Here is a 12,039-nt window from a genome sequence, read left to right as displayed (position 1 = left end):
TGATCCCGGACTCACACGCGCTGCAGCCGTGCATACAATACAGGGCTGATGCCCTCCTGCAGGCAGGAACCGGCACAAACCTGCGTGTGGCACTGCCAACAAAACGAACAGAACCTGTTCCTGCGATAGGTGGTCATGGAAATACACTCCGGGGTGATAGCGCAGTTGGCACCTCACCCAGCTCTCACATGCCCCTTTAAATGCGATATATATAATAGCAGCCACAGTGGTTCTTTCAATTCTTAAGGCTGCTCGTGGGCCGGAAGTGCCATGATCCGGTGCCAGGGTCAGGGCGCCGCTGAAGATGCCCAGCCCCTGCAGGCCCCCCCACCTTCTTCCGTGGGCGAGGTTTAAGGCTAGCGCTGCCAGGATGGCATCCTAAATCGGCCAATGCAGCGCTGTGGGCAGCTGATCCACTGCAGCTGGTGACCCCGTTCTGCGGAGTCTTGAGGCCGGATTAACGGCAATCTGTGCCCCGCCGGATGTCATAAAGTTGTCCCAGTGGGCTTCACGAAAAGCTGGCTGCCCTACGAGTTGAACGAGTCTACATGTTTGATGCCATTCCGAGAGGTGCACAGATCGATTGCTTTCCGAGTGTGGTATTTGTGATGTGGCATTTAATTACGGGGAAAGGTCCCAGACCCCGCACTCGCTGAACTGTTCGGGCATGTTTAGACTCCCTTCCCTTTGAGAAGCTTGGGGAAGCATGTCCCTGCATGAATAGTGTGTGCCCAGCATAAAGGAATGCCCAGGGGAAACAAACCCCAACGCTGTCCAATGGCAGCTCTCACTAGTGGGGAAATGTCCCCAGGGGAAAGCTTAATGACCTCGCGCCACTGCAAATCAGGACATGTTTTTTCCTGTCCCTGGATTCTGATTTGGCGCCTTTCTGTCATAAATCAATGTATTTCTGAGATCAATTGTTTCTTAAGCAAATCGATTTGTTGGTTCCAATGTGCTTAGTTGAAACATACGGCCGATTAGGTGGACATTTTTCACACTGGCAAACATCAATTTGCATTTTAATTTCATCCTTATTAATTTCCTGACCCTTTAATATGATATTAATTCTATGAGTACCCTTCGACTAAAAAAACTCGTCTTTTGTGTTAAATCCCTTTAGTAATTGCACTGTCTCTCGTGTTCGTAGCCATTCTCCAATCCACTGTGAACATTAACTTGTTAATCCTCGCCGCGCACAAGCTGTGACTTCAGCCTCCGCCCCTCTTGCAGCCATTCACCAGCTCTGCCCCTTCGTTACTGGATGGAAATGTGGAGAGGAAAGAAAGGAGGTGATTGGAGGCGTGTATGCAACAAAAACACGAGATGGATCATTACACATGTGGATCGACAGGAGGGAGAAACAAGCGAAGATGCGGAAAAGCAGAGACATTGTAGGAACAAAGATAAAAGGGAGGGAAGACACGGGAGAAACGTGAGGTTTAGGAAAAGAAACTGAAAAGAGGAGCGAGAAAGCAATATTGAGGGAAAGTGAGGCGAAACAGTGATGGGAGAAAAAGATAAAGGGCCTAATTACACGTTAGGCGGTAAGGGTTTACCGGTACCGGTAAGGGCAACGGTACCGGTAAAGCCTTACCACCTTACTACGAGTTCCCTTTGCGGGACCCGACCTTAACGGCTGGTTTTACCAGCCGTTAAAGTAGGGTGCCGCAAAGGGACCTCGGTGCTAATTACGGTACCGCAATTTGCAGTACCGTAATTAGCTCCTTCCCCATTCCCATTATGCCCTATGGGGGCAAAAATGGGAATGGGAAAGTGCCTTGGTGAATGTGGAATTACCGCCCCCGCTCGCCTTGGAGTAGGGCGGTAAATCCACCATCCACCAAGGCGGACACAGTAAAATACCGGCGGCAACCATGGCGCTAATAGCGCCATGGTTACTGCCTACCGTGTAATGAGGCCCAAAGAGATGCGTTGGAGGAGGGATGACGATAATGGATGGATGCTGTAGTGGTGGTAACTGGCCATGGATGGCAGCAGCTGCAAAATGCTGTGTGTTTATTTATTTACAATGCGCTCCCAACTACACAGGTGGCAGTACATTAATTAAAATTACAAAAATGTCGAATTTACACAGGGATGTCAAATTACAAAAAGGACAATCTAATATGTGAGTACTTGGGCATCTAATAGCAGTGTCTGCAAAATGCCTAACATTTATACTGTTGGCTTTGCCAATCCTTGTTTTTAAAGGACTTCAATGAAGAACACGCATAATGAGTGGCTGAAGGCAGATATGGTTAAGACATTGTTATTACACCAGTAGCCGGTTTACAGCTCCAATTAAGTCATTAACTCTCAGAAGACTGTTTTGAAAAAACACTGGAGGACACTGAGTGCAAAGTTTGAGGGAAAGACTTCATTAAAGCGTGCTCAAAGAGTTCCCGTGCTGAGGTGTTTTGGTCGGGGGAGGGGGGCAGGAAATGGTTGCAAATGGCCATAGGGATTGGCATGGCCATGGGCAGTCAATAGGTGGGCAAATAAGCAAACACCTACAAGCTGTGTGTCCTTCCTCAGATGCCATTTCTCACTATCTGTACTCTAATGCAACAGTTTGGGCTTATAGAAAGGGTAAGATCTGGTGCAGTAAAAAAAAAAAAGAAAAAAAAAGGGCACTGTGGAAAATGGACTCAGAAATAAAAGGGAGAAACAAGAAGAAAGCGTGGAAGAGAAACAACAGCAGTTGGCATACGCCAGAGCTAGAGTCAGGGAGGTAGAAAAAGAGGAAAACTAGGATGAGAAAGGACAAGAGATATAAACAGGGAAGATGGCGGCATGGAATGAGAAGAGAAAATGGTGCCAGACAGAGGGTTGAAGAGAAGGGCATGCACTGAAAATGCAAGAAATCTAAGTGACATGGATGAAAAAGGCAAGCGCACACTTGGATGCTCTTACAATGATATTGGGAGAAGTCCCAAGAGATTGGGAGTGGCTCTGATACAAATGTAATTGGGAGGCAGAGGCAGTACCAAGGCAGTCACATGTTTTACATTAGACTACCCGTGCCCTTAGCCCCCGCCCCCAAGAGGCACCCGCCTGTTGCAATATCTTTCAATGTCCAGATGGCCATTGGATCTCTGGGCGTGGACCATTGTCTTAGGATATCATACAAGGTGGGTGAATAGAAGCCAAGCGGATATGAGACAACAGAAACTGCACAGTGGGAGAAACACAGGGTCATTAGACTCACAGAACCCCATCAGTGGCCCTGCAACATTTCCCATCCCTCACAAAATCCAGAAAAGGTGCCCGGCAGCGGGCAGTACCTACAAATATTTTTTATTTTCGTAAACGTCATGCAGCTTCAAGACATGAGGGTGCTCGATTAGCTTGAGGATGGCGATTTCCCGCTCCACCTGCAACACAAAGAAACAGCATGTCAGGGAGAGTCAGAAAGGAGGGCAGATTATTCTCAAGTGGTGTTTGCCCATTCCACACTGATCATACTCCTGGGTTGGTAACCACGACTTACCTTCGGCTGAACCTCACAATACATGTAGGGCCACTTCGACAGTCTAGTCTATTTTTAAAGGGCGGTCTTTTTTATTAACTATATCTTTGATGTGTATCATGTGTATACTAATTACATATGTAAATACTATTTCTGTATAAGGTTTGTGTAAACCCATACATAATAAAAAAGAAAACAAATCACAATAAATTACCAATCTGCACAAACCCACTATATTTCAATCTCCTAAAGAGTGTTCTGGGATGCGATGTTCAGGGCACAAACTTTGGCAATCCCAGAATACTCTTACGTCATACAATTCCAGTATATGCCATGGTTGTTGCCAGTATATTCATTTTTGTAGACATCCCAGATATAGTCTCAGTTCTGAAAAATCCTGTATACTTGCAGTTTAAGATTCAAAGTTAGATTATCCTAGCATTTTCCCAGTTCATATAATCCAAATATATTCCTGCTTCCTTAAACTCCATCAGATTCCAAGTTTGCCCTACCCTATTCCTAGGTTGCCCAAGCCCAGTATGTTTCCTGTTTCGTTCTCTCAACATGTCCCCAGTGAAAATGCATATTTCCTAGTTGAAAATCCCAGTAAACTCCTATTTGTTCTCAGTTATACCAGTTACAGTACATTGCAGGTTTGAAAATTCCATGACATTCACTGTTTGGCAACCACAGGATATATTGAGATGTGTGGCGGGTCGGAAGGAGGAGTCAGACACATTGAGGCGATGTTATCTTTTCTTTAATGAAAACGTAAAACAAAGGCCTATCTTTGCCAATTGCTAAAGGGATCGCTCAGCCTTTCGAAATTAACTAAAGGTGCTGGTCTGTCATCAGGAAGTCAAAAAGTATAGGTTGTCCTCAGTCCCAAATCTAACTTTACCTGACCCGACCACTAATGTGAATAACTCAAAATGGACCAAGAGAATGTCTCTATTTGCCTGGTCGTCTTTCCTCTTGCTTTCTTCCCAGCAGCTTTCGCTTTAAGGCTGTATCTTATCCGCTGTGTTAATCAATACACAAATGTCTATGTTTAGAAACTAGGATTCTTTGAAGTTATCTTCTCTGAGCATCTGTTGACGTTTCCTTCATAAGCTCATGCAGATCTTCCCATATTCTTGTGAGTCTTGCACTCTCTTTAATGTATGATAGTTTCTTGGCATTTCCTCCATGAGAGCCTGTCCCTGTCGCTCTTCCCATAGGCTTGTGTGCCTTGTAGTCTCTTTCATGCCAGCTTTTCGACCAACTTTCTTTAAAGTAGTTTCTCACATTCAGGCCTTCATTGTTTCGTCTCTTATATTATTGTGGACTCAAAAACCCTAGGTTTTGTATGACTTTATTCTATCCCTAGGTTTTGTATGACTTTATTCAATCTATTAGTCCCCCCTCTCCTGCATTCCTGATATTGGATTCTCTCTTTTACAATTCAGTTCCCTTGTGTGGCTAGACGGAAGGAGTCGGACGCATTAAGAACACTATGAATTCTATTTAACGAAATTATATGAAAAGGCCTAGCTTTCCCTATTGCTGAAGGGCTCACCCTGCCTATCTAAAGAAACTAAGGGTGGTCGTCTGTAATCAGGAAGTCCCAAAGTAAACATGTCCTTGGTCCAAACATAACTCTACCTGACCTTGCCACATGCCTAACCAGCTTAAATTCAGCCACGAGAAGGTCTTCTTCTCCTGGGACTCTCGTAGTTTCTCTTTAGTCTCTGTATTGAAATGTCTCTTTCCTACAATAGAGTTTCTTTATACACACTTCTTTGGTAAGTTCTGGATACCTCCTCCATGGGCTCTGGTAAACCACTTCTGGGCTTGGTGCTCTCTTTAAGGTTATGCTCCTTATAGCTTGTTTCTCTCACACTCTTGTCATCACTTATGACCGGTTTACAGTCTCTCAATTTATCCTTGGTTACTCTGCATGGGACTTGATCCCCTTTCAGAGTCCTCCACTCCTGGGTTCTCTCTTTTATACTCTTTTCTATTATCTGGTTCGCTTGATAGTCTGATATCATATTCCTCAGAAGCTGCGTGTGGGACTTTGCTTTATCCACTCTATCGCTTTGTTCATAAGACATTTCACCTTCTTCTCACTGCAATTACCTCCAGTCCCTCTTCTATTCAAAGGGTTATTTGTTACTGGTTTCATGGGCCTTTCACATTGGCAAACAACTTTATTCCTTGTATCTTGGCTTTATGACTGGGAAGAGATGCACTCTTCATGTGCTCTTGCTCCAGTGGCTTCCGCTTTACCCCTTCTCACCGGTACCTTCATCTGCATAGGGGAACATTGCAGGGCTTGGCGCGCTCGGGTGGTATTCTTTTTTGTGGGATTTCTGGTTCTGGATTCACTGCAATGTCTTGCTCTCGGCTTCCCCTTGGGCTGTAGCCGTCTACGGACATGTGCAGCAGGGAGCTTCTCACGCTCCCAACAGTGATGGTCTCAGCGTCGTTCACGGGGCGTCTCTATCACCACGAGGCGTTTGTGATCATGCCACCATCAGATACTTCTCCCTTCTTGGCCATTAGATTCCCCATTGCCATTCTGGCCACCCTCCCAGCATCTCACTATGGCGTTCTTCACCAATTCGAAAGTTGCGCGCTCCGGGACTTGGTTTTGCTATGCCACTCCAAGCTGCGATCACGTCAGGGGGCTTCCCCTGCATACCATACTTTCTCCTCCTCCTTCCTCCACTTGTCTCAGTTAAATACATGGCTCATCTTAAAGAGACATCCTCTTTTCCTTGTTTCCGATAGATTCACTTCAACCCCACATTTGCTGAGATTGATGACCAGGTCCTTATGTGTTCTCTTGGACCCTAGCCTCCCACACCCAATCGCCTTCAGTCTACGCCTGCTCCCAGCACTTGCCTTGGCACCCACTGGCCTATGCCACCACAGGCCTGCACTTATTTATTGGCAGCTGGCCATTCACCTAGGCACTTACAGCTGCTCGATCCCTAGCATCTCCCTCCTGGCACACCTTTCACTTATACCCCAAACCCTCATTCATTCTCCCTCTCTCTCTGCACTTTCACATTCTGAAGGCTCACAAGGCCTAGTAGGTCTGCATGTATCTTTCATTCTTATATTTGATTTTCATTCCCATGTTCCCTCCCTGTTGCCCTTTGGGCCCTTTGAAACACAATTTACAAATGCACAATAAATAAATAAAATTGCCTGCAGCCAAATGTAAAGATGTTATATTTTTCTTCCCAGTAGGCAGACCCATACATGGCGAAATGTTGGGCAATCTAGGGAGTTCCTCATAGCAACGGGAGTCCATATCCCCTAAGTAGGAGTCACTCACAGTAAGGTCCCACCTGCCCATACCCCTAGGGAGGGTATCGCGGAGCAGACTCACCTCCCTATTCTCAAAGGAGTTGGCTCCACCTTGGGGAGAAGTGACAAATACCCTTGATTCATCATACTTGACACTCTGATTTCACAACACTGTTACTCGTATTGACAGTGGGCTCTCTCCTCTCTTCAAGCCTCAACACATGGGGATTCTCCCTTCCTCCCTGGGTATTTGTTTCCACTTCTTATCTATTTCCCATACTGCATTGCTCGTTATGCTCTGTATCAGTGTCATATACCTCCAATTCTGTTTACTTAATGTCTGATATTCATACTTGGGGCTGCAAGTGTTTTCTCTCTTCCCATTACTTCGCCCCAATGGCCTCCTACCTCTCTCCCGTTCTTCCCACTAAATCTTCTGAAGCCTACTATGCCATTACAGAATAAGGACAACCAATATGCACCCAGGCTTGGTCCTACCCAAATAGGACAGTCTGTCCCAGGTTGGGATGCTTGCATTTGTGGCAGGACGAAGACTGGTTTGTATGTGACTATCCTTCAGGAATAGCTCAGATGAGATTTAAAAATGATGCAATATCAGGTTGTCCAGATTAATGTCAGTGGTTAGCACTAATGTGAAACCTTAGAGCCATCACATTCTGCTCACTTATCCATAGGGATCTATGTGAAACCTTGCCGATGAGACCTAGCAAGGAAACCTTTCTTGGGGTACTGGCGAAGCTGAGCAGCAGAGACATGGCTTATCAGTAAGGGCTGGTCTGCGCCAATTATTGGTAGGAACAGGTCTGCATTACGCATAGTTGGCCACCTTCCATAAAGCGGCAAACAGGTTAAAAAGCAAGAATTAGAAATACAAACAGTTTGGGCTTTTTTGCAAGCAGTGGTACTAACTGGCCATTGATGGTGGCAGGTGCAAAATGGTGCGAATAACTGTGCATCTAATAGCAGTGCCTGGCAAATGACTAATACTTGTACACAAGCCACAGCTGTTGGCTTTGCCAATGCTGGTTTTTAACAGGACTTCAGTGAAGGACACGCAGATTGCTTATAAATAGAGTGGCTGAAACAGACCTGGTAACATTTTTATTACACCAGTTGCATGTTTACAACTCCAATTAAGTAATTAAATCTCAGAAGTCTGCATTGAATAAACATTGGCAGGCACTTGAGTCTAAAGTTTGATGTTAAGGCACAAGAGGTCCCACGAGGAGGTGTTTTGAGCGGGGAGAGGAAAGAACTGGGTGGGAATGGCCATATGGAATTAGCATGGCCATGGGCAGTCAATGGGTGGGTAAATAACCAATCAACGCCTACAAGCTACGTGTCCCTCTACAAATGCCATTCCTCCCCACTTTTACTCTAATGCAATAGTTTCGGCTTATAGGTATCGCAAGCGACACATAATAGCCCCAACTAACAATGATATGGAGGATTCCTCCCATCAAAAACAGAAAATAAGATTGCTTCAAAACTATCCATCCCTTTTTGGTTTCAGTAGTAATAGTTGATTCTGTGTCATAAAGTCAAGTACTCTCATTCACTGAAAATGTAATGTGTTCCCAAGTTTTGACGAAGCGCTTATCCAATTATTACAGACATCACATTGTATCAGTTGGTAAATTAAACAATCTGAATCCTTATGGTCCTTTTAATCAAGGTAACACATCATACAATGGAGAGGATGCAGAATAACTCTTACAACAAATGATAGGACTGACTCAGGAAGTTTGCAAAATGTCTATGTTTTATTCTCAATTGTCTAACACTGAGTTACAACGGACATCGCACAGCATAGTCTCAATGCATTTCATAAAAAATACTTCTTTTATAACAAAAACTCCTCATATGTGATGTCATACTATGTGGCAAACTAAGAAAACCTATGTGAGATTGTGGTTGGTTCAAGGGGAATATGGGATACATTACTCACCGTAGTCGTATTTCTGATGCTTGTATCTGCTTAGATTCACGTGCTGTGCATAGGCCGACATCTAGTGGAAGCTGCGGAGTATTACAGTTTGTTTTTCGAAACTCGAAAATGGGCGTCGACACAGGCGTGCCAGTAATACTATCCCTAGTGTGACGTCCACTGTACCCAAGATCCCTCACGCGTCTAGGATCCTCAGATTGTATTTTTCTGACATGAGGAAGCATGAGGAATAGCGTGAGTACAGATAATCCAAGCAGATAGCCAGAAAGGTAAGACTACAAGCAATCATGCGCCTTCTCTCGGAGGGGAGGAAGGGTGGGTCGCATGTGAATCTAAGCAGATACAAGCATCAGAAATACGATTATGGTGAGTAATGTATCCCTTCTGAGGCTTGTGGAATCTGCTTAGATCACATGCTGTGCATAGATTAGCGAGCAGTACCAGAAGAAGGAGGTGGGATGTGAGAAGGGTCATGAGCAAACAGGTGTCTTAGAAGCGCTTGTCCCACTTGTGTATCTGTCTTGGAATGAGTGTCAATGCAGTAATGCTGAGTAAAAGTGTGAATAGAGCTCCAAGTAGCTGCTTTGCAAATGGTGTCGAGGGGAACATTTGCAATGAAAGCCAGAGTGGCCCCAATGCCTCTAGTAGAATGGGCCCTTGGCATAAAAGGCAGAGTTTTTTCAGAAAGAGAGTAACACAGCTGTATACAGTTGATAATCCACTTCGAGATAGCGCCTTTAGAGACGCGATCTCCCTCTCTGCCTGTAGCTACGGAGACAAACAGTTGATCTGTTTTCCTTAGCGGTCTGGTTTTGTTTACATAGTAGAGGACCGCCCTACGCACATCTAGGGTGTGTAGTTTCACCTCAGCCGAGCTTTGCGGGTTCTGGAAGAAAGCCGGAAGCTCGATGGACCGGTTTACATGGAATTTAGATATGATTTTAGGTGAGAACCTAGGGTGTGTGCGTAAAACCAGTTTGTCTTTGTGGATAGTAAAGAAAGGATCCTGCACTGACAGAGCCTGAATTTCACTGACCCTTCTTATAGAGGTAATGGCTACTAAGAAGGCCATTTTATAAGTCAGGTGTTTGAGACTACTTTTATGCATGGGTTCGAAAGGGGGGCCCATGAGCTTAGCTAGCACCACATTGAGGTCCCATCCTGGCGGTGGGTTCGAAATAGGAGGGTGAAGTCTCTTTACTCCTTCCATGAAGGCTTTAACTACTGGTACTTTCCACCACGATACCTTGTTATGGGATGTGGTGTAAGCCGAGAGGGCTGCCAGGTGTACTTTCAGAGAGTTAAAAACCAAACCTGCGTCCAGCAGGTGGAGCATGTATGTTACAACGTTGGAAGGAGTGCAATCAACTGGATTGATTTGTTTATTCTGACACCAAATAACGAATCTCTTCCACTTGTCAAAGTAACAGTGCCTTGTGTTTGGTTTCCTGGATTCTTTTAGGATGTCCATACACCTCTGTGGTAAATTGAGATGCCCAAACTCTATGACTTCAGGAGCCATGCTGCCAGGTTCATTGAGTTGGGTTTCTGATGCACTGTTTGACCTTGTTGCTGGGACAGTAGGTTGTACCAGGCTGGGAGTTTGATGGGCTCGCACACCGCCATCCTGCGTAGGTGTGGAAACCATGGTTGTCTCGCCCACATGGGAGCAACTAGGATGAGCGTCATTGATTCCTTGTTCATCTTGTACACCACCTTCCTGATGAGAGGAGTTGGTGGAAAAGCGTACGCAAACATCCCTGACCAGTTCCTCCACAGGGCGTTCCCTTGGGAGTCTGGCTGGGGGAACCTGGATGCAAATCCTGGGCATTGTTTGTTTTCGCTTGTGGCGAATAGGTCTATAGTGGGGAAACCCCACTGAGAGAAGAGATCTTCTACGATATCTTTGTGAAGGACCCATTCGTGTTCTTCTGGGAGGGAGTCTCTGCTTAGGGCATCCGCTAGGGAATTGAGCTCCCCCGGAACATGTTGAGATGACAGGAAGATGTTCCGTCTGAGTGCCCATATCCAGATTTTCTGGGCAAGCTTGGACAGATTTGGCGAACGAGTCCCTCCTTGTTTGTTCAGATAGAACATGGCTGTCGTGCTGTCCGTCCGGATCTGCACCGACAAGTTTAGCAGATGGGGCTCGAACGCCCGAAGCGCTCGGAATACTGCCAGAAGCTCCAGCAGGTTGATGTGGTTCTTGGCTACTGAGTGAGACCAGAGACCCTGAGCTGTGTGGTGGAGATGGTGAGCTCCCCACCCAGTCAGGCATGCATCTGTAGTCACCACTGCCTGTACTTCGGGATCGTAAAAGGGTTTTCCCCTTGCGAGATTCTCTCTTGTCCACCAGTGTAAGCTCTGTACGAGTGTTGGCGAAACGACCACTAGATCTTCCCACTGACCACTTGCCTGAGACCACTGTTTCGCCAACCATTCCTGCATGGGACGCATGCGCAGACGCGCGTGGGGGACCAGGTAAATGCATGACGCCATCATGCCCAGTAACCGCATTGCTTTGCGTACCGTTATTTGTTGACCTGACTGATAATGTGGAATCTGCAGTAGTATATTCCGAATTCTCTCTTCCGAAGGGAAGGTCAACCCTTTATGAGTATCTAGGATTGCTCCTAGGAACTGTTTTGAGGTGCTTGGCACCAGACTTGACTTCTTCTCGTTGATAGAGAAGCCTAATTCGTGGAGGAGGTCGATAGTCCTCTGAATGTTTGACCTGCAAATTCCTGGGGTTTCCCCCGTTATGAGCCAGTCGTCCAGATAAGGGTACACTGGGATTGCCTCCCTGCGTAGGTGTGCAGCTGCCACCGCCAGTACCTTGGTGAATACCCTTGGTGCTGAAGCTATCCCGAAGGGCAGTACCTTGAATTGGTAGTGGCGACTGTCTACCTTGAAGCGCAAGTATTTTCTGTGGGCTGGAAGCATGGAAATATGAAAATAAGCATCTTTCATATCCAAGGTTGCCATGTAATCCCCCTTTTTTAGGAGGGGGATTACCTCTTGTAGCGTGGTCATACGGAATTTTTGGGGCTTGACATACTTGTTGGCAGGCCGTAAGTCCAATACTGGGCGCATTGTCAAATCTTTCTTTGGCACAAGGAAGTAAGTTGAATAGATACCCTTGTTTACCTGGTGTCCTGGGACGAGTTCTATCGCGTCCTTTTCTAGCAGAATGGCGATCTCCTTGAGAAGGATCTTCTGATGTTCTAAGGAGTGTATTCTTTGTCGTGGAGGGTGGTTCCGGGGGTGCTGCAGTAATTCTATACAATATCCTGTGGAC

At 45.9% G+C, this 12,039-nt stretch overlaps 1 protein-coding gene across 11 annotated transcripts in view; it reads right to left on the bottom strand.

Annotated features, from left to right (window-relative positions):
* Window positions 1–12,039, bottom strand: part of BRSK2 (BR serine/threonine kinase 2) — a 1,020,916-nt gene that overhangs the window by 367,188 nt on the left and 641,689 nt on the right. For 10 of the 11 annotated variants that reach the window (XM_069623972.1, XM_069623974.1, XM_069623973.1 and 7 more), the window contains exon 3: window positions 3,292–3,377. The exons of the other annotated variant lie outside the window; for it this stretch is intronic. In XM_069623972.1, coding sequence (XP_069480073.1) covers window positions 3,292–3,377 — 86 coding nt within the window. The remainder of the gene's footprint in view (window positions 1–3,291; window positions 3,378–12,039) is intronic. 11 annotated transcript variants of the gene reach the window in all.

Source organism: Ambystoma mexicanum, chromosome 11, assembly GCF_040938575.1.
Source record: "Ambystoma mexicanum isolate Mex_15411 chromosome 11, UKY_AmexF1_1, whole genome shotgun sequence".
NCBI lineage: Eukaryota > Metazoa > Chordata > Amphibia > Caudata > Ambystomatidae > Ambystoma > Ambystoma mexicanum.
The sequence above is the reverse complement of the archived record's forward strand: the minus strand, read 5'-3'. Positions and strand labels throughout refer to the sequence as shown.